Source organism: Quercus lobata, chromosome 6, assembly GCF_001633185.2.
Source record: "Quercus lobata isolate SW786 chromosome 6, ValleyOak3.0 Primary Assembly, whole genome shotgun sequence".
Classification (NCBI taxonomy): Eukaryota; Viridiplantae; Streptophyta; class Magnoliopsida; order Fagales; family Fagaceae; genus Quercus; species Quercus lobata.
The window spans coordinates 33,498,387-33,521,059 of NC_044909.1; the positions used below are offsets into that span (position 1 = coordinate 33,498,387).

Genomic DNA, 22,673 nt, shown 5'->3' on the forward strand with positions numbered 1-22,673 from the left:
ACTAATTAAGCTCCAAGATTTTTGGCACAACTAGATTCCACTTTGGACCAATTTTCATCTCATCCTAATATCTTACCTGATTTTTTTTCCTTATCTTTCCCCATCGACAATAATCTGTCAATTTCCTTTTTTTAGAGTTACAAATAGTGATAAACTATATTAAATTAAATTAATTATAACTCAAAATATAATTCATAATAGCCACAGAATTTTTGTCTTTTTTGGATAGTTTACTGGTTAACCGTTTTTTTTTTTTTTTTAATTATGAGAAGAAGAATTCAATACTTAAAAATTGATCTCATAAAAGTCATCTACCCTGTTTAAATTTTCAATAATCTCCTTCATACAGATTGAAAAATAATTATAATAAAAAAGTTGGAAGAAGAAGAAAAAGGAAAGGAAAAAAGAAGAGAAATAGTATAGACAAAGAAAGAAGCACCTTCCCATCAAAAAAAAGAAAAAAGGAAAAAGAAAGAGGCACCTGCCCCGGCTACCTTCCTCATAATATTCTTTTGTTGTTTTTATTTTTCCTTTTTGTTCTTTTTATAAGATCGACGCGTACTATACCAACCAAGAATACCCAACACCAACATCACCACATTTCATCGTCATCTCCATCTTCATCTTCATCGTCATCGTCATCCATCCCAAGGTTCTGTTTGTCTTTTATTATCCTCTTTTTTTTATTTCCTTTTGTTTTTTCAGTTTTGGGTTTTCTCCGTTTGCTTTTAAGGTTAGTGTCTTGGTTAAGATCCTAATTATGCTTCTTTTTTTTTTTGAAGATTAAGTTTGTTGATGGATTAATTTGAATTTTAGGGCTTATGGTTGTCCTTCTTTTTTGCCGATGTGATCACTTTGAGTTTGGGATTTTGTTTGTTTCTTCACTTGGTAAAATGAAAATTCACATTTTGATTTGGGTTTTATTCCTCCTTTATTTTTAAAGAAAAAAAAAATTAAAAGAAAAGAACTTTGAAGTGGGAATGGCTTTAGATTTGCGATTTATATGTTGCATAATTGCATTATATTTAATTTAATTTTGGCTATGACCTGCTTGCAAATGATGATTATGAGCTAATTAGTCATAATAAAGCAACAACAGTTACTTTGAGAATAGAAGCAGTTGATTTTGGCTAAAAATCTTAGTTGGTTTGTGTAATACAAGGAGGTTCAGTTTAGATGTGTGAGAACTGGGAAGGTTTGTGATTGCAACGATTTTTTCCTTGTCTCTCCATATTACATTTTGAGGTATTGTGTGTATCTGTGATGCATAAATAAGTATCATTTTTGTCAATTAGCTCTAGCTTAGATCACACTTCCTCCCCTTGTAGAACCAAAGTGGACGGTGAGTTTGTGAGTTCAGGACTTATTGGGTGTGTGTGTAATTAACAATTTGGGATGAAAAGAAGTAGAAGAAGAGAATAAGTGTCATTTACAGTCTTGAACAAACTTCTTCTGATCTATTATGCATGTAATATGTTTAGTCAGTTATCATATTTGGTTATAATACTTTTTTGGTTTTTTTTTTTTTTTTGTTTTATGGGTGGACAATGCAGTCCTTGTGAAGCTTGTGAGCATTGTAAATATGTATAGATAATGCATTTTTAAGGGCTCATTGTAAGAATTATGTTTGTTTAGTTGAAGAGGCTGAATGCTTTCAGTGTGGATAAGCATAGATTTTCCAGAATAGGTGTACAGTTACATTTCAACTGTTTTTACCAGATAAGATATGCATTCCATTATTCATCCAAAAAAAGGCAGGAAGAAACAAAGATAGACCTTCTTTTGCAAGATGGAAACTTTGATGTATGGTGTTCAACCTATTAGGACCTTTGTCTGCTTCATCTTGCTTGGTTGGGCTAGCTGGCGTGTTGTTAACTACTGTGTCTGAGCTTCATAGCTTTGTAATGAATTATTATTCTTATCTTCAAGGATCCTATAAGAATCTCCATGTAGTCAGTCAATTGGAATTCTCATGTTCATTTCTGCATAATTTTGACAGGGGATGGCTGCAGAGAATGTTATTGACTTGTCAAATTTGAAGTCTCAGCTAAGCCAAACACATGAAGAGTGGAAGCACGAAATGGAAAGGAGCCAGTCCCAAGTGGATGTCTTGCAAACAAAAATTATGGAGGTAAAAATATCTATACAGGGGTCTGAGGAAGATGCAAAGAAGGAGTTAGAGGTTCTTTGGCGGAGAGTTAAAACTACTGCAACACTTTTAACTTACTTGAAATCAAAGGCACGACTCATGGCTGTTCCCCATTTAGCCCATACATCATGTGGCATCAAACAATTAGAAGGGGTAGGGTTTATTGACAAAAATGGTACACCATTGTCTGGCTGGACTAGGAATATTGATCTTTCTTCATTTGACGGTCCAGATGAAGATACATTGATTGGAATTAGTGGGAAACATGTTTCACTGGATGAACAAGATGCAACATACACTGGTGAAATACTCAAGTCTGTGCAGATGGTTACAGATGTAATGGAAGCTCTTGTTAAAAGGGTTATATTAGCAGAATCTGAAACTGTAATTGAGAAGGAGAAGGTAACTTTTGGCCAGGAAGAAATTAAACGGAAGTCAATCCAAATTGAGAACATGTCTTTGAAATTAGAGGAGATGGAACGTTTTGCTCTAGGTACAAATAGCATACTGAATGAAATGCGGCAGAGAGTTGAGGATTTGGTTGAAGAAACATCTAGACAGAGGCAGCGAGCTGCAGAAAATGAACAGGAGCTTTGTCGTGTGAAAAGAGACTTTGAGTCTCTAAAATCATATGTTAGCAGTCTCATCACTGTGAGAGAAACACTTCTTTCATCAGAGAAGCAGTTTCAAACTATTGAGAAGCTGTTTGAACGGTTAGTATGCTTTTTAAAACATAAAAAAAGGGTATGTTTTTACTTTTTAGGTATCTCCAATGTATAAGATGCTTTGGTCACATCCTTTTCGTGATTGTCAAGAGTTTACTAGATATTATTTGGTTGGCTGTGTAAAGTGTTTTATTACACTTTCTTATGCATTTCTGCAATTCATTAGCTTTCTGTTTTGTTGATGCTTGCATCTTCTGTGTTTCTGTCTTGTGTAATTTGTCACATATTAGCACGCTACAATGTTAAAGTTATTAACCTTATTTCTTAGTTGGACAGGCATCTCTTTGGTTTTAAAATTTTACATTAGCGTCCAGATTTTGGAACTTCTGGAGCTATTTAGTAGGTAATCAAATGAAAAAATGTGTGAAATTGGTACCATTGGATTTATGATTAGTGCCAAATAGATAATTTGTGAGATTAGTACATTTAAGTAATATGTCTCATATTAGTGCACTACAATGTTAAGGTAATTAAACTTATTTCTTAGTTGGAGAGGCATCTCTTTGGTTTTAAAGATTTACTTTAGCGTCCAGATTTTGAAACTTCTGGAGCTATTTGGCAGGTAATCAAATGAAAAAATGTGTTGGATTGGTTACTGTTAATATGATCAGTTCTTTATGATGACAATTTAGAAACTCGCTTTATAGGTTTTTTGGCTTCTTCATTTTGATAGCCGGGTAGACATCGTACTAGCACAATAATGCATTGAAAAAACAGTGCTTAATCATAACTCTTTGATTTGAAGGAGAATTTCATCCCTCAAACATGAAACCATTCCTTATGCTGTATCTTATTTCTGTTGTTTTTCTCTATTAGCAAGTAGCAAATTATTACTGAATCAATATCACTGTTCACTTTGTGTTTGGGAAGAGATGGCTAGAATAAATTATTTACTAATACACTTCTTTTCTTCGTCTCTCCTCTCTTTCGAAACATAGGGTCAGGCAGACAGGTTGGTAGATGTTCTGATTGACTTTTTTTAATTGTCTATCAGATTAAAATTTTTATAAAGGTTGTTAGACTCTGTTTAGATCTTGGAAAAGTTGAAAGAAAGGGAAAAAGATCACACAAAATGATTAATGAAGAAAGTTGACTGGAAGCCAGTCTCACATTTTGAGTTGCCAACCCAGAATAGTTTGAGTAACGAAAATAAAATTGTAAAAATATATGAAAAAATGAAGTTTATTTGTTAAGCAGAAATTGGTTTCCTCTCCTTTTTGTCTGCTTTCCCAATACAGTTGGACCATATCTAAAATCCCCAACCTTTAGGCTCAGCAAGCTTGTTGATATCTTTGCCTGGTATGGAAAATTTGCTTCCCTTGATAATGCCGGTGATTTGCATTGTCTGTGTAGCTAAATCAATTTTTCTATTCTTTCCCGTTGCTATATTTTTAAATTTTTGGTGGTTTTATTATCTGATGTTGCCATGAAGCAGGCTAGTTGCAAAGACAACACAGTTAGAGGGTGAGAAGATGCAGAAAGAGACTGAAGTGCAGAAACTTATGGAAGAGAATGTGAGGTTAAGTGCTCTTCTTGACAAGAAAGAGGCTCAGCTTTTGGCCATGAATGAACAGTGCAAGGTAATGGCCTTGAGTGCTTCGAATATCTAATTTGGTAGGCTGCTCTTGTTCGACTGCCTGTTGGCTTGCCATGCAAGGTGGTTTGATTCTTACCCTCCTGCTGACCTACCATGGAGTCTGAAAATCAGCAGCACTGGATCAGAGCTCTTTCTGGGATCCTTTCTTCCATACGTAACTTTGTGAAAAGCCCTGTGAGCTTAGCATCCAGTGCTCTTTTCTTTTATCAGTTGGTACTGCACACTGTTGTTAAATTGAACCCAGAAAGTAATTTTAATTGGAAAGAAAACTTGGTGTTTTGTTCATCAAGTAGCCAAGATGTGCTAAAATTAATGATGTAAATGGTTGTGATTGCAGTTTGTACTTTCAATGTTTGCATTGCGATTTCATCAGTTCTTTGTTTCACAGTTTATGATACTCTTGGTCAAGCTGCCACCTTCAAAGCTGTTGACCAAATAACAGTTTCAGGGTCTTTTTTTTTTTTTTTTTTTTTTTTTTTTTTTTTTTTTTTTTTTTGAGAAACACAGTTTCAGGGTTTTATCTTGATATTTTGGCCAGTATTAGTATAAAAAATTAATGACCAGGTTAAGTCCACGTTGACCCTAGCATCTCAAAGGGAATATTTAGTATTTCTGCTAAAATATAAGGAGAATCTTTTTGGTTTTGGGTTATGACACATTATCGCTAAGGATTGAGGACTAATGCCATTAACTTGCTAATGTGATTTTTGTGTACAAAAATTCAGGAAATCAAATGAATAGCTCTTTGGCGGAAAATTAAAAATGCCTCATATTTTGAAACTGTGATTGATATTGTAAAAGGGATGACTCTTGAGTTTGATCACCAGATTCACCCACCTCCAGTTATATAGAAATAAGTTTGGTTGAGAACTCTTTAGTTTCATAATCACCTCAGCTTAGATGGTAGTAAGTTTGGTTAACGACTCTTGAGTTTAATCATCACCTCCATTTATCTGTTAAAAAGTTTGGTTATGTTAAATCCCTTAATTATGGTATAGTTATGTTCCTAGACTATAAAACTGAGTAGTCTCTCCCTAAACTATTGATAATAAGCATTTTGCTCATTGTATGTTAGGAATTTTGTTAAAATCAACGGGGAATTAAATTTTTTAAAATAAAAAAAATTGACGTTTCTGTTAGATTTACTGAAACCCTTGCAACGAGGTAATGTGCAAAACAGCAATGCAAAATAATTGTATATAGTTAGTTAGGCAACGTTTGAAACAATAAAGGAAACTAATATCTCGAGTTTTAGAAACTCGAGATCCATATTACAAACAGGCCACATGGATCTCGAGTCTTTAAGACTCGAGTTTTATGCGAAAAAAATTTCACCTATAGTGGCGTTTTTAAGCCTTTCAGTGACGTTTTAAAACCCTATAGCGGCGTTTTCCTGAAAATTTTTTTTTCATAAGTACAGATTTATGGAGTCCTATAGTGGCGTTTTTAAGCCCTATAGTGACGTTTTATAGACCTATAGCGTTTTTAATCAATTTATCGAATTCGAGTCTTTAAAACTCGATTTTCAATTTACTTAATTTTTTTCGAGTCTTTTACTCGATTTTCAATTTAATTTTTTTCCACTTTAGACTAATCCACTTACAAATTGAGATTTAAAAACTCGATTTTTATCTTGGAATTCGAGTTTTAGACACTCGAGATGCTAGTTTTTAATATTGTTTTGAAAGGTGACAATTAACTATATTTTTTAATATTTATTGTTATTTAGAAAAAAAATTCCCCTTGCAACAGTAGGCAAAATAGTCACATCCGATTTAAGATACCGTACAATACCTTTTCCTTGGGGTGCCATTACCCCTCGTTCTTACACAAAAAGCATTAACTTCTTTACTTTTTTATTTTTCACTGTTTTACCTTTTAAAGTTACTTCTTAAACTTTTAATCTCAGTTATTGAGAACAATTGCCCCATTTGCACGTAATAATATTGCACGTAATCTTAATCCGTCATGTCCAATAGTTAAGGGGAACACTACCCAATTTTAAAGTTTATAAAATATTATAATAGCACCATAATTAAGGGAAAGTGCAATTAGCGTAAACTTTAAAGTTTAAATAGAAGCAAATAAATTTAAACTATGTTTTCATTTCAGTCTAGTGTATTATATATAGGGAAGAAATAAATTAATCAAATATTTTGTGAGCAAGATAAAGCTTGTTTGGCGCGCACAAAAAAAAAAACCGAAAATAATGAGAAAGTTTAACTAGAGGCATGACAACATGTCACAACATTTTAATAATACTTTTATTTTTAGTTGTGGTGGTCTAATATTTTATTATTTTATATTAACCTATGAGAGACTAACACCATAACTATTATAAAAACGAGTTTGAGATTTATATTTTTTAATAAATTAGGATTTAGAATAGGTACTCTCAACTTAAACCTATCTTTTTCCATTTGCACCAAAATTGACCAAATTGGATTGAGTAGACCAAATGGAACGGAGTGGATCAAATGGACCAAATAGGATTAAAGTGGACTGAAATGACCTGAATAGACAGAATGGGATCTAAATGGACTGAAATTAACCAAAAATGGACCAAATTAGATCAAATGGACCGAAGTGAACCTAATAGGATCGAAATGACCAAAATGGACAGAATTGGACTGAAATGGATCTAAGTGGACCAAATAGACAAAAGTGGACCAAAATAGACTGACTATGATAGAATGGACCGATGTGGACCAAAATGGACCAAATAAGATTGAGTATACTAAAGTGGACTAAATGGAATGAAATACTATGCAGATGTGACTTAACAAGAGCATATCAACCATAAAATGCTACGCTTTAACTTTTTAAATATTAATAACGGTAGTTCGTGCGTTACACGATTTTGGTTATAAACTTATAAATATAATTTTTTATATATAATTTTAGAACCTAATATGATGTAAATCATTTTCAACATTTCTCTACCCATTAATAGAAGTATGCATAGAAAAATTTGAGTAACAACATGTCTTTCAAAATAATATTTAATGCTCACACCCAACTAAGTTAAGGATGTCAATTTTGCCACGCTCTACTTAACCCACCCCTCTCCGCTTCACCCCGCACTAGTTATCCCTTCCCCGCGAAAATGGTGGGATGGGGATGGAGCAAGATTTTAGCCCTTCAGCACAAGGCAGGGTGGGGATGAGTTTAGACTTTTTAGACCCACCCCACCCTGCCCCACCCCATCCTTGCCTTGCCCTGTGTTGATAAAAGGGCTAAATTATAAATTTCCCGTACCCTATAACCCTACTATTTAAACAAACATATCATCATCTTATTTTATTCTACCCAATGTGGTTCTCTGCTTCTTTTTATTCTCTAGCAAGATTGGAAATAAGATACCAATTTTAACATTTTCTTTTTTCTTTATTAGAAACAAATCTATATACTATTGAACCATTGATTTTGTATTATGAGATTTTGTTTTTGTTGTGATATTGCCTTGTTAAACACTTGGATAATATTATTCAATTTTTGCTAAAAATTTGTTTGATTTGATGGGATAAATTTATTTGCAATTTCAAGTATATTTTTATTAATGAAATAGGTTTTATTTTAAAAAAATTGTAATAGTTATGGGCAAATTAATAAGAAGTAGAATTTTACGGGGTAAGGTGAGGCTTCGCGGGACCCTAAGAGGCGGGGATGAGGCAATAAAATTTTCCCTGAGATGGGAATGGGGTAAGACAAAATCATGCGAGGTGGGAACGAATATCTCATCTTTCAGCCCCACCCGCCCCATTGACATCCCTAAGTCAAGTAACTATAAATCTAACATACAACATAAACTAAACCAACATATAACCTTCTTCTTAAAAATTTAAAAAAAAAAAAAAAAAAAAAAGCTAATAACCTGTGTAGCAAACTCTATTTGAGGCTTTGAACTTTTCAATTCGTATTCTTTAATTTCTCCGTCTTACAAAAAACATATAAAAATTATTTTCTTAATGAGAAAATTAAAAACAGTTTGAAGTGATAGAAATTGTAAATTTATTTTTGAAGTTGTACTTGCTTCTTCACAATAATTTTTTTTAATCTAACAATACTACTAAACATTTGTAGGCCTCAATTTGCATAACAAATCTCTAGAATAATAACAAAGATGAAGATGATATTAAAACAAAGACAACATACCTATCTACAACAAACAACGACATATCAATATGCATGTAAATTACATATTAAAGAAGGAAAGATAGAATTAGTAACAATCTAGCATACATCAATCAAACATTACTTCTCAGCTCTCGATACTCTTCTCAAATTCTCCTCTCTTTTCAACATCAACATTGGATAATGCAATTTAAATGTCTGATTGTTATGCAAAGTCAAATATTTTCTTAAACAATTTAATAAAAAAGAAGAAAATGTAGATAAGAAAAATGCAAATAATTATACCATAAGAAAATTTTCCATGAAAAAAGAGTTTATATTTATACTTTTTTTTGAGAAAGAGTTTATATTTATACTTGATAATGAAATCTTTTTCAAGAGAAATTTTCTCCTTAACAAACTATATATTGTTTGAGCTCTTATTTACAAATAGGTTCAATTAATATATTCCCTAGGAACATACATTAATCATTCATTTTAAGAAAATTTTTATGAAAAATTGAAAAAATTATCTAAAAAGTTAGTAGCTTTTTTATTTCCCCATAAAATATTTCTTAAAATAATTTATTAACGCATGTTCTAAGGACATTCGTTAGAAAAACTAAAACCCTTTACAAATTACAATGGCGAAGAATGTCCATCTATGCCCTGTCAAAGCCATCAGCCCCAAAGCCCCCAACAAATGATGAATTGAGAGGAGAATAGAATCAATAGATGCATTATCCTCCTTTCAACAACAGCTTCAAGAAAGATATGAGGAAGTCATAATGAGAGTAATGTGACTCATCTCACACATATCAAGATTAACATATAAAAAAATAAAAATAAAAACTTCTAAACCGTGGGCGCAGGATCCCAAGTATACTGTAGAGTATATACTATTTTGGATTAAACAATAAGAAAAATGATTAGATTGTAAATTTGTAACCATTCCTACAAAAGAGTAAAACTTGAATGCACAGAAGTAAACTTTAACGCAATTAAATACTGTGAGGTTGAGATATAAATATAATGCTTTAATTACCCGTTTAATTACAAAAGCAGATTCTCGGAACATGTGGAAAAGGATCACAAGAAAAATGCCTGTGTATCAAATAGATTTTGTCGTTTTGTCGTTTAGAGGTAAATAGATTTTGAGTTTGATGCTCATCATGCTATAAGTGCTAAAATGCTATTTTTAGTATCTGAAACCACAAAATGCTTCTCCATCAAACATGCTATATCTTAAAAAATTTGTCATCTTGTTATAGTGTGCTCTAAAAAATGAGAGCACACTATAGTAAGGTGTTATCATTTTTTTAATATTTTTTTCTCTCTCTTCAGACTATCACTCTCACTCTCTCATTCTCGTTCTCTCTCATCTCTCTTTCTCAGATTCTCCCTCTCGTGAGTCTGATGGGTCTCGATGACTAAAAGTGGGTTGTGGGTCTGACGGTGGAGGGTCTGATGGTGGTGGGTTCGACGGTGGTTGGGGTTGGTTGAGACTAGGGGTTGAGGTTGGTTGAGGCCATGGGTTTGTGTCGTGGGTTGAAGTTGGTTGAGGCCGTGGGTTTGTGCTGTGGGTTGAGGTTGGTTGTGCTGGTGGATTGAGGCCGTTGGTTGTGGGTTTGTGGTGGTTGGGTTGCTAGGGTGGTGGTCATCGGAGAGGTTGGGGTGGGCTTTGGCTGCGGTTTTGTGGTGGGTTCAGATCGGGGTTGCTAGGGTCGTGGGTTTTTGGCTGCGGTTTTATGGCGGTTTTGTGGTGGGTTTTGGCTACAGTTTGTGCCATGGGTTTTTTTTTTTTTTTTTTTTTTTTTGGTGGTTAGGGGTTGAGGTTGCGGTTGGTGGTGGTGGCTGTGGCTGTGGCCGTGGTTAGAGGTGATGAGCTTGAAAAGCTCAGGCCATGGAGGTTTTGAGAGCAGAATATCAAAGAGAGGGAGAAGCTTCTAGACCGGGTTGAGAAAGATGGAGAGAGAGTGGGAGAGAGAGACAGAGGGAGAGTGAGAAATAAAAAAAAATGAATAAAAAATAATAAATAAAGAATATTTAAATAAAGTGTTAAAAAAAAATAGAAGTTTTGATGTAAGGAATATTGTAAAGTGATGTATTATATGTTATAGAACCCAAGCTAGGCCTTCCCCATGTTCTCCAACCTGGACAGCTCTTAAAAAAGGGAAAGATATATTCATTAAGGGCACTAAGTGGATTCCTGGAAGGGAAAGTAGCTTATCTCTTTGGTTTGACAAATGGATGGACAAAGGTGCTCTCCGAAGCCTTATCTCTGGTCCACTGAATAAGAATGAGGAGAATTTAAAACTTAAGGATGTGGTTGGGTATGTTGGCTGGAATTTGGAGAACGTATCCTTCCTTTTCCCGAAATCCATTCTTCTGGAGTTAAAGGCAACTCCCCTCTCATTCTCTTGCCAAGATGTGGATAGACTTATATGGCACTTTTTTTCAAATGATGAGTTTGATCTGAAAGGAGCTTACCAATTAGCAGTTAATAAGGATGAAAATTTGAGTAGAACTTTTTTTTCCAGGTGCTTGGGTGTGGAAGATGTCATCCCTTCCAAAAATCCAGCACTTCTTATGGCAATGCTGCCATTATAGCATTGCTGTGAAAGCAATCCTTAATGAGAGGGGGATGGGAATCCCACCAGTCTGCCCTGTTTGTAACTCCGAACCAGAGACCATTTTTCATGCCTGAAGAGATTGCCCCAAAGCCAAATGTTTTTGGAACTCTTTGCTTCCTCCCATGCCGCCGAATATCTTTTATGGAGTTCCTCTAGTTGATTGGCTGAAAATCAATAGCAGAAGCACACGGATTAGTGCTATTTCTGAGATGAAGTGGGGCACTATTTTTCTTGTGGCAGTGTGGATTCTTTGGTTTCACCATAATAGCATTGTGTTTGGTAAAGCAGGGCCACATCGAAGCCTTTTAGATGAAACTTTGGCTAGAGCAGCAGAGGTAGCCTATTTGGTGAGTAATGGGAATCAAAGCACAATCAGAAACCAAGTCCAGGTGAGGTGGTTGAATCCTCTGTGTAATTGGTTCAAATTAAATTCGAATGGTTCATCTAGGGGAAATCCAGGTTTGGCTGGTGGTGGAGGGCTTATCCGTAATGAAAAGGGTGAGTGGGTGAAAGGTTTTGCCCGAGCCATTGGTATCAAGACCAGTGTTGCGGCGGAATTATGGGCTTTACGAGATGGCATTCGTCTTCGCATCTCGCTCAAGCTTCCAGCAGTGGAAATAGAGTTGGATGCCAAGGTGGTCATTGATTTAGTGAACAAAGATTCCAACAATCTTAACAACTTAGATGCTCTAGTGGCTGATTGCAAGGAGGGTCTGAAGCTAATTCCTCATGTAAGACTTATGCACTGCTTCAGAGAAGCCAATAAGTGTGCAGATAACTTAGCTAGGCGAGGTGCTCTGCTGAATCAAGATTTTGTGGTTTTTATCCACCCTCCTTCAGAGGTGGAGTTGCTTATTAGATTAGATGTCGTTGGCACATTTTATGACAGATATGTAACCTCTTCTGCAGAGGCCTTTTAATTTGTTTATGAAAGTTCCTTCTTACCAAAAAAAAAAGTTGGTTTTGAGATGGTAAATGCTAAATTTTTTAGAAGCTTTGATGGGAATGCTCTAATATGGCTCTTTCATTTGAATCATTTCAAATCCTAGAACATAGGTTGGATAATAACAAAAGTCATATATATATATTATATGTTAATAATATATCAACAAAACCTAAAATCAAATAGGATAAAATTTACAAAAAGAAAAAAGAAAAACCAAAAACTTAAAGGGTCCAATTAATATTAATCATCCAATTTTGAAATATTTTATAGGAAATTGAAAAAGCTGTCAAAAAATTTGATTACTTTTTCTTTTTTTTTTTTCATAAAAATTTTCCCAAAATAATTTACTACTGTATGCCCTTAGAACATACGTTAGTAAAATCCAAATTTAAATACTATTGTGTCTATTTTTTTTTTTTTAAGAAATACTATTGTGTCTATTAAAATATTATCAAAAAAATGTAAAATCAAATAGGATAGAATTTTAAGGAAAAAAAATGTAGGGTTGTGTAAGGACCAAATTTGGCTCCCTAGCCCAAAAGGTGGATGGACTTAGGCCTAAAAAGCTAAAAACAATGAATTTGTAGAGAATGAGTTGGAAAACTGGGTTTTAGTGAATCGGACAACAAGTAAAGTAGGTCTTGATGACAAGAGAATGAAGATAGACAAGTTTAAACTAAAGAAAGTCGTCCTCAGCATAGTCCGAGGATATCAGTTCTTATATATTGATTCTCAAATTTGATTACAAGTTTGGTACTTGATTGCTATAGTGTTTTTCCCTCAATTTCTCTCCTTGAACCATGAAGGGTTTCTTCCATTATATAGTTCTCTTTAGATGATCTTGGCCCTCCACTTATTGATCATCCAAGCCACTACTTAAGTGCTTATCCCATCGGACACCCTCTCAGGCCCTTTGTGCGTTGGGGCAGCCAATGCAACATTGTTTAGGGGTCTTCTCCACATTAATACAGCTAGAAAGTTAGCTGCAGAGTATTTAATGCTGTGGCAGTAGCTTTCCCTTGAGATATTTCATGGCCCCCCTCTGTCCTGTTCCTTCTGGATACTTATCCACATTAATGGAGTCGTCCGGACTGTTACCCCTAGTGTCAAACCACATCTTCTGATCTCGGCTTTGCCCTGCCGAGGAATTACTCCTCCTTGGACAGCTTTCTCGGATGGTTATGACCAGACATCACCTCTTTACTTACCAACACGGGTTCCTAGGAAGGTGTTTACCCATCCTTGGACTATTCATATCTTCAGATTGGGCCCCTGGCCCAATATATATGTAGATATACATTCCTGGGCCTATCACCCCTACAAGTTGTATATTTAGTTAAAGACAAGTGATATGTACACAACATTTTCACAACAAATTTTCAGTTAGTTATTATTGGTTCTAATTTGAAATATAACCACTAAAATTACTTTTTTATCTACAAGTAATGAACATAACATTTTTCTTAAAACACTTATTGTTACTCACTCCAAAAAAATGGATAAAAAGTTAATTTTATCTTAAAAAATTAGTGTGATGATTTAACATTGTAACAATTTGTTGCGTCCTAGGAGTCTAGCCATCTAGGACTACTCAAATTAAATATGTAATTTAGTTTAGCAAGTAGCTTAAATATGTAATTTAGGTGTTTTTTTTTTTTTTTTAAGAAACAAATATATAATTTAGTGTGCGTTTGGGTAGAGATTAAAAATTAAAATTATTTCACTATTCAGTTTATTTTTGTTACTATTAATGAGCCCCACTGCACTTTTTGACACTATTCATGAACTCCACTGTAGTATTTCAACTAACTTTTACATTTATCTACAGTACTTTCAGTAATAATTTTTCAGTTTCAGCAAAATAAGCAATATCCAAACACACACCCTTAGTTTAGTAAAGAGTTGGTAAAAAAAAAAATTTGAGAAGAAAGTTAGTTATAAAATTAAGGCAAAAATCCAAAACTGACCCTCTAACTTTTAGCTTTTGTCATTTCAATCCTCTAAGTTTTAATTTTTGTTAATGTAGTATTCTATTAGGTATCAGTTACTCCTCCCATTAAGTTTGGCCTTTTTTAAAAAAAAAAAAAAAATCGTAATTAAAAGAAAATTAAAAAAAAAAAAAAAAACCTGTGAAAAAAAAATGTAAGGGGAACGACATCATTCCCCTTCTCCTGAAATCAAAATCGGAAAATGGAAAAAGTCAATCTCAATCTCTCTCTCAAATCCACCATCATATATGCATTATGCTTTAAAGCAGACAACCACCAAACCTCAATATTTCAACAAACCAACCCATAACGCACAAACAAACCCCAAGCAAACACCACACCCTCGCCAATTGACCACCCATTAACAGTAAGCATCGGCCATGGGTCACACTCACTGATCGACCACCATTGCCATGATTGAGAGAGATCAAGAGACGAACAGAGAGAGAGAGAGAGAGAGAGAGAGAGGTACTGAGTTGATTTGAGAGAGTAGTAGTAAGGGTGTTGGAGGTGGCTCTGATTTTAACGAGAGAGAGAGAGAGAGAGAAGACTGAAGGGGACCTTTCATGTTTTTTTTTTTTTTTAATTACAATTTTTTTTTAAAAAAAAAATTGCCAAATTTAACGGCGGCCGCCGTTCCTGAGACCTAACAAAATACTACATTAATAAAAATTAAAACTTAGAAGATTGAAATGATAAAACTGAAAATTATGAAATTGAAATGATAAAAGTTAAAAATTATAGGATTAGTTTTGGATTTTTGCCAAAAATTAAACGAAAAAAAAAATCTTAAACGTTTAAATTTGGAATTTGGACGTTTGGTTTACGCTTTACAGCTGACAAGCTCTATTCATAAACGGCTCGTTTCTGAACTTCCTAGGAAATGTAGAAAACTAAACCGTTTAAAACCCTAACCTAACCCGTTAACCCCATTGTTTCAACTTTCAAGCATGATTCACGAAGCCCCAATGCATACAAAATTCACCGATTCAAACCGAAGACCCTTAATACTAAATTAATAAACCTCTTTTTCGTTTTTGTGTTTCAACGAAAATCGAACTCCTAAAAATGTCACACTCACACCTCACAATTTCAGCAAGAAAACAAGGCGAATACCAGTCCGATGATGGTGCTTCTGCTGCCCCAAAGCAACCTCGTCTCAAATTTGGAAAGTCCGCTGAAGATACCGACAAAAAGGTACCACATTGTAGCTTTAATTCCTCATTGTGCTTAGCCCTAGTTTTCTTTTGCTTTCCTCCTAATTTTTTCGTTGTTTTACTTTATATTTTTAATGGGGTTTTAGTTTTAGAAGAAAACTAGTACTTTGAAAAAAAAAAATGGTCTTTGCGTCCCAAACACGTAAATTGACTGGTCCTATGATTTTGTGTTCCCAGTAGTTGTTTTGTGTTTGTCTATTAGACAACAAATTAGAAGATGTTAAACCTTGCAATATATCGTGCATAGGATATTTAGATTCTTTTGTTGGTCTAGCTATCAATCACCTCTCTTGGACCCCGCAAAATTGGGAGCTTTGTGCACTGGTACAACCTATTTTTGTTGTTGTTCTAGCTACAGTTTCTACAAAAATCTGTAATTTGTAAGGTTTATGTTGGATTAAGGGAAGAAACTGAACTTACCTATTAAAAAAAAAAAACTAAGGGAAGAAGCTGTGTTGAAAATTTGTAAGTTCACTTCATCTTGTAATCAGTATGCCAATATTTCATGTATAAGAATTTCGTGTTCCAAAGTGGATATGATCCTAATTTAGATTTTTTATTTTTAATTATATCTGTAATTTGTAAAGTCTGTGTTGGATTAAGGGAAGAGACTGGATATGTTTGTGTGTTCACTTCATATCGTAAATTAAAACGCCAATATTTCACACCTAAGAATTTTGTGTTCCTAATTGAATATAATACTAAGGGTCTTGTTAACGAGAGTGCCTTTAGGACATTTGTTAATGGACCATTTTATGAAAGTTTTAATATCACTTTCATGAGAAATATAAAAAGGTGTAAAAAAAAAGCCAGTTGCTTTTTTCTTTCCCCATAAAAAGTTTCTAAAAATATTTCCTAAACCAATGCCCTTATTGCGTCCGTTAACTTTTCCCTTATACTAATTTAGATTTTTCTGGGCCGTTATAGGGTGCAAACAGGAGGCTTAAGGATGTTGAAATTTGTGTTCCAATAGTATATGGAACAATTGCATTTTATCTCGGTAGAAAGGCCAGTGAGTAAGTGCTTTCTTTTATTGGAGTCCCTTTTAAGGCCTTCAACATATTTGAATAATTTATCCGTAATGTTTATCCATCTCTTAGGTCTCAGTCGCACAAGTGGACTGTGTATGTACGTGGGGCAACAAATGAGGATCTTGGGGCGGTGATAAAACGGGTGGTATTTCAGTTGCATCCTAGTTTCAATAACCCTACAAGAGTGGTTGAATCACCCCCATTTGAGTTATCAGAATGCGGATGGGGTGAATTTGAAATTGCCATCAGCCTTTTTTTCCATAGTGACGTCTGCGATAAACAAGTGGATTTGTGAGTTGCTTCATGTGTTTCTTATTGATTCACTTTAGAAGGTAGTTTACTAACTTTTGGTGCTTTATTATTCACAGGTATCACCATTTGAAGTTATATCCTGAAGATGAATCTGGCCCCCAGTCAACCAAGAAACCTGTTGTAATGGAATCATACAATGAAATTGTATTCCCTGATCCATCAGAGAATTTTTTGGCTCGTGTGCAGAATCATCCAGCTGTTATTGTGCCTCGGCTGCCTGCTGGTTTTAACTTGCCTGATCCTGGTAAAATTCCCTATTGTTCTGTTTCATAAACTTTTTTGCCTCTTTGATTTCTACTTAATGTTCAAGTTTTGTCGCTTCTTTGTTTGTTTGTTTTTTTTTTTTTTTTGGGACCAGTGCCAATTGAGAACTTGCATGAAAAGGAAAAGGGTGATACCAAAGATCATCCCCATAGTCAGTGGTTCATGAATTTCTCAGAGGCCGATGAGCTTTTGAAACTGGCAGCAGCTCGTCAGCAGGTTAGAATAAGTTGGTTTCTTTCTGCTGTTTTCTGCTGTATTATACTAACATCATTGTGACTAGTGTGCTCTTATGTTTTTTTCTAAAAGCATCTTGTGAGAAGATTTTAGTTAAAATCTCTTTATTTCTACACAAGTAAGATCATGCATTGGAAGATCTCACACTGATCATGATTATATTTATGTGCCAAGCTCTAACTCAAATGGTGCTTCCTTCCTTCAAGAAGAATGGGTGGGGGATGGTCACGGGTTCAAGACTTCTTGGGTAGCTTACAACAACAAACAAAGTCTTTGTCCCAAAATTTTGGGGTTGGCTATGGATCCTCAACAAATTAGTTATATGGATCCTCAATATGTGTAACTTACCAATAAATAAAAATTTATATTTATGAATACTAGGGTTACATGATATCAATACCCTTTTTTTTATTGAGTAGTTCACTTGTTCATGATTAGTGTTTCAATGCCATGCCATTTTATGTGCACGACTATAAATGGGTGCTGAAGCATGATTTGGATGAAACTCTTGTATGTCCCCTACTATCTTGGATACTTGTTGGGTTTCACTTTTGGAGCTACATATCATTCCATATACCATTGGTACCACATTGGTGCTCATAACTTTTTTTCCTGGGGGAGGGAGGGGGGGTTCTCTTTGCATGCTCAATTCAATGGTCTGATATTAAACTGTCTTAATCTTTTGAAATGCTTCAGTGAATGTTGTTTTGACATTTTTTGCAATGTGATAGGTACAAGCGCATATTATTAAGCTGAGAAGACAATTGAGTATGATGGATGGGCTGCCTCAACTGTCGAAACCACCCACTGGTTATGAATTTACATGATCATAGGCTGTTCAGAGTGTGGTGGGTAGTACACATGGTCACCCATGTATATAGTAGAAGACATGATACATATAATGTAATGTACACATCTTGGTAGTTCTGTTCTAGGGACCGTCAATTGTTGACTGATGTTTAGCATATTGAAATATGGATGGTTATGTAGCATCGCAGAACCTGAGTAGTGTATATATGTGCTTTTAATTTCTTGGTATGTTAGGATAGATAATTTCCCACTTGATATATTCATCTCTAATGTCATGGGAGCTGGTATTATTATGAAACTGAAGCTAAGACATTTAGGATATGCTTTCAATTTTAGATTGAAGAAATAAAGATCCTTTTTCTAATGTGGAACTAATAAATAGAAACGATTTAGGAGGTTGGAGTTCTTTTTAATTTATTTTATTTTATTTTGGGAATCGGGAGAGCTCCTTGCTATGCCTCCTATGAAGGTGAGTTATAGCTCACTCATCCTTCCAAATGTTGTGCTTGTGATTTGAGGAGGTACAAGTTCTTTAATGATTCTAGCTAATCCCATTTTAAGTCTTCTATCTAAATGAGAATAGTGATGGAAGCGCCCTTCAAGAATTGCAAAAGTTCACTGAATTTTTTAGTTTAAAAATTATTTCTAGTAATTTATTTCTCCTTTATATTTAGAATAGGTCAGATTATCCTCTCATGGTAGATGAATCTTATTGTTTGTAATTGGCGTTTCCTACTTATAAAATAAAAATAAAAATAAAAATTGGTGTTTCCTGTTTTTGGGCATATTAAACGGAAAATAAGGAACTGATTGTTGCTTTAAGTACTTGCAGCAAACATTTTTTTCCCTCTTGAAGAAGAGTTAAGGTTTTTTCCTTGAATATGAAACATGTGTAATGTGGAACATTACACATGGCAATCGTTCTGCGTTGCTTTTATTGTCTATAAATTGTAATTGGTGTTTCATGCGTATTGGGCATATCAAATGGAAACTGAGGAGCTAAGTGTTGTTTAAAGTACTTGCAGACTTGCTGCGAACAGTTTTCCTCTTAAAGAAGAGTTAAAAGGTATTTTTCCTTTCATATGATGTAATGAGGAACAGTCACATGGCAATCATTGTGCATTACTATACTTGATACTTTCTATATGTTCTTAAGTTGGTAGTAGCTTGCATAAGTGACTGCATGACTGCTTTGCAGCATACAATCACACAGTATGTTGGCAAGTTGTAGAGTACATGATCATGTGGCTAGCTACAAATGCTTTCAGGTACATCTGGGCAGGTTTTAGAATGAATCCTTATGGGCCATAACTTTTGATTTCAATTGTATCACTTTTTGTTGTTATTCATCATTTAGGTTTCAACCTTGTCTTCAATCTTGATGGAATTTTTTAGGTCTTGGGTTGTTTGGAAGCAACTAAGTAGGATAATGACTCTAGTGGTGCTTAATTATTATCTTTGGCACATTTCCTTATGACTTTGTTTTCTATATAAAATGTGAGGGTTGATTAGCCAAATGGGGGTTTGTTTGGCTGATTGAGATGCATGATACTCTAGTCCTCAAGCAGTAGGTCTTGCTCAGCATTAGGTGATTCCCATACTAGATTGTTTGATAAGTGTATGCTTAGTGTAATTGTAATTGGATAATGATCAAAATATACTTATAATAGATTGATTGAAACATTTAGGAGATATTGGAATGGGCTTGGCTGCTTCTCTTAGGATTATTTCTGTTCCTTCTTTTTTAAAACAGAGTAGCCCTGTGGCTAATAGCTTCTGTTAAATTTTTTAGAGATTACATGTCTTAATTTTGACGGATGTGATACAGCACCAATTGGTGTAGATTGAAAAGTTTATGATGAAAGTTTTTTTTTTGGGGGGGTTGAATTGACCTCTCAAAACACATTAAAGGGTCCAATATTCTTTATTGATCTGATTATAGATTCCTCTAGTACACTCTGACATCACCCTGAGAAGTTGGAACACCAATCCTGCCCAGTCATCTTAATCTCCCTGTAACTTTATTTTGGCCTTTAAATTGGGGAAGAAAAAAAATTGGTGTCTGTAATTCTTTCATCATGTACAACATTTTTGTTCCTATGAATCATGTTTTCATTAATTTTTCACTGTAAAAGCAATATATTGGAAGAATAAATGAAGCTAACTTATCAAATAACTTTTACAGGAACACATATATGAAAGAAATTTCTAGCATGTAGTTTGAGATGGTTAGATTAATAAGCTGATGGAATTTCTGGTCTTAACTGTTTTGTCTTTATAGATTTTTTGGAGACAAGAGTAACATGGCCACCACATGTTCGTCTTTTGATATTGTCACCATCCTTAAGAAAATGCCTTCTGTTGATTAGCTATTATGAGTTATGTATTCAGTGACAATGATATGTTATCTTCTAAATTCTATCCTTCGTATGGTACCCCATTTCATTCATAGAATGTAGACGCACCTTTTTACTTCTTGAATCCGGATTGAGTTCGGCAAGTTGTACTCAAACCAGATTGCTTGTGTTTTAAAAACTGTTTGAAACTTTGAATTGTTATGAAATTTGTGTTGCCATTCCAGCAAATGGTAGGTAAGTCAGCTTTAAATGATGTGTAAACATATATCTGAGTTCAACCCAAAGAAATTTCTAAACTTGATGTCAAAGATGTGTTAGAACCAATCTTATTATGTAGAAATGCAGAAATGTGAATATAATGGAATGCCATGAATACAAAAGGTAAGCAAAGGAAGAGAAATGGCTGACCATATGGCTATCAAAGATGGCTTTGCTGGCATTAGAGCATGGGAATCAAAATCCATCTCACCAGATGAGACCTGAAACTGAAATACTTGTGGTGTTCGATTTTAGGAGGAATATGCTTAGTTTGCATGTATCCTATATCTTGAAGTTGTGGTTTTTAGGCTTTGGCAGAGCCACATGTGTAGTCCTATAATGTTGAGACATTTCCTAAAGTGACTGGTGCATGCAAGTCTTGTTGGAAATGCAACTAAAACTAAATCCTCCTACGTTGGTCTGTTTCGTATAGACTCCTTACATCGGCCTGTCTCATACAGTCAGACTCTCTCATATAGGATTTATTTATAAATCCAACAAGACATTGAATAAATTTGATTTGTTTTTTATAGACAGTATGACAATTTATGAGCCATGTGCCCTCCGTGTCAACATAAAGTAATTTGGGTAGGGTACGAAATGTAGAGCTACCAGACCAAAAAATTTTTTTGAAAGGGTTAATTATCTATTCAGATAACAAATAATATGCATGCTAAGCTTTGTTGAATTACTTTATGGAAAAATTATTTAGTCCTCGTAGGGGACCACATCAACAATACTAGTGGTCTTTCATTCCAATAATAAAGTGGAGGGCCACTGGATATTGCTGATGTGGTCCTCCATAAAGACTGAATAATTTCTCCCCTTTATGAGCCAAGAGTTTTCTAACTCAATTGGCTGACACCTATAGGTGTTTCTAACAGAAACATTTAGAATTCAAATTCCCCTTTCCATAATTATCGATTTATTAAAATAATAAATAAATAAAACTATAAGCTTGCTACACTTTTAAACATTTCCCTAGTTCAAAGCTATAGTATGATTAATTTTTTTTTTTTTTTTTTTTGGATAGGTATATGTATGGTTAAATTCTAACGAATTAAGTGATTGGTTTCTTAATCCCATTGGTTTCTTAACTCCGATATGAGTTTTCTCCTATTTTAACTTCTCCATAGGATTTGATTGGAATTTTGAGAATTAGTGATTTAATTGCTTAGGGGACAAAGTTTTCTTTCAATCCGAGATGGAGGAATCTCCTCACTCATTAGGGGTGGTTTATAATGACATCTATATGTATTAAATCACATGATTAATTAAATCATTTAATCAAGTTACATGACTATTAAGTAGGTCATGTAACTAAAATTTCCCCCAAACCAATTTAGAGAAAGGAAAAAAAATCCCTTTCTTAGGTAGTTAGCATTAAGTTACACTTTGCATAATATTATTGTTACTAATTATCACACTATTTAATAACCTTTAATTGGATTAATATTTTGAAAATTCCACAATTGTATTATATATTTTATTTGTTCTTACTATGGACACCTATTTTTGTATTAATAGGATTTTTTTTATTGTCTAATCCATGAACTTATGTTTTATGTATACTTTTAAATGAGATAATAATTAATTTCTAATAATTTTGATATTTAAAACACATAAAAAAAGTAATTAAGAAATTTACTTATTATGTGGTTGTCATGACATCAATCACAATTATTATCATGTAATTTTTTTTTTTTTTTGGAGAAGAATTATCATGTCAATTTGTAAGCATTTTGTAATAAAATTGATATAAAAAAAAATTGTTTCTTTCATTCAAAAATTAATTTATTTAGTTGTTGATATGACATCAATCATATTTATTAATACATTAGTTTCTTTTTTCTTTTTATTTTTTTACAGTATTTTTTAATATTTACATGATATCACGTCCTTCAAGGAAGAATATATATAATTTTTTTATTTTATGGGAGAGGAAGAAAATATTGATATTGAAAAAAAAAAAAAAAAAATCACATTATGGTCTGCCACAAATCCATACAACTCGAAGGTGCCTAGAGGTATAATACCGA

The 22,673-nt window shown here is 33.9% G+C and overlaps 2 protein-coding genes across 3 annotated transcripts; both read left to right on the plus strand.

The window, feature by feature from the left end:
- Positions 1–452: 452 nt before the first annotated feature.
- LOC115994908 lies at positions 453–4,856 on the plus strand. Its single transcript, XM_031119248.1, has 3 exons — positions 453–652; positions 2,000–2,862; positions 4,310–4,856. The coding sequence occupies exons 2-3, from the start codon at positions 2,003–2,005 to the stop codon at positions 4,482–4,484; spliced, it is 1,035 nt and encodes a 344-aa protein (XP_030975108.1). The 5' UTR covers positions 453–652; positions 2,000–2,002; the 3' UTR covers positions 4,485–4,856.
- A 10,117-nt stretch (positions 4,857–14,973) lies between these two features.
- On the plus strand, positions 14,974–18,409 carry LOC115993754 (transcription initiation factor TFIID subunit 14b). Of its 2 annotated transcripts, none has more exons than XM_031117727.1 (6): positions 14,974–15,348; positions 16,296–16,384; positions 16,469–16,690; positions 16,768–16,955; positions 17,070–17,191; positions 17,941–18,404. In XM_031117727.1, the coding sequence occupies exons 1-6, from the start codon at positions 15,220–15,222 to the stop codon at positions 18,034–18,036; spliced, it is 846 nt and encodes a 281-aa protein (XP_030973587.1). In that variant the 5' UTR covers positions 14,974–15,219; the 3' UTR covers positions 18,037–18,404. The 2 variants fall into 2 exon arrangements, with proteins under 2 accessions (XP_030973587.1, XP_030973589.1); XM_031117729.1 differs by having other exon boundaries at positions 14,986–15,348; positions 17,070–17,201; positions 17,941–18,409.
- Positions 18,410–22,673: the final 4,264 nt, after the last annotated feature.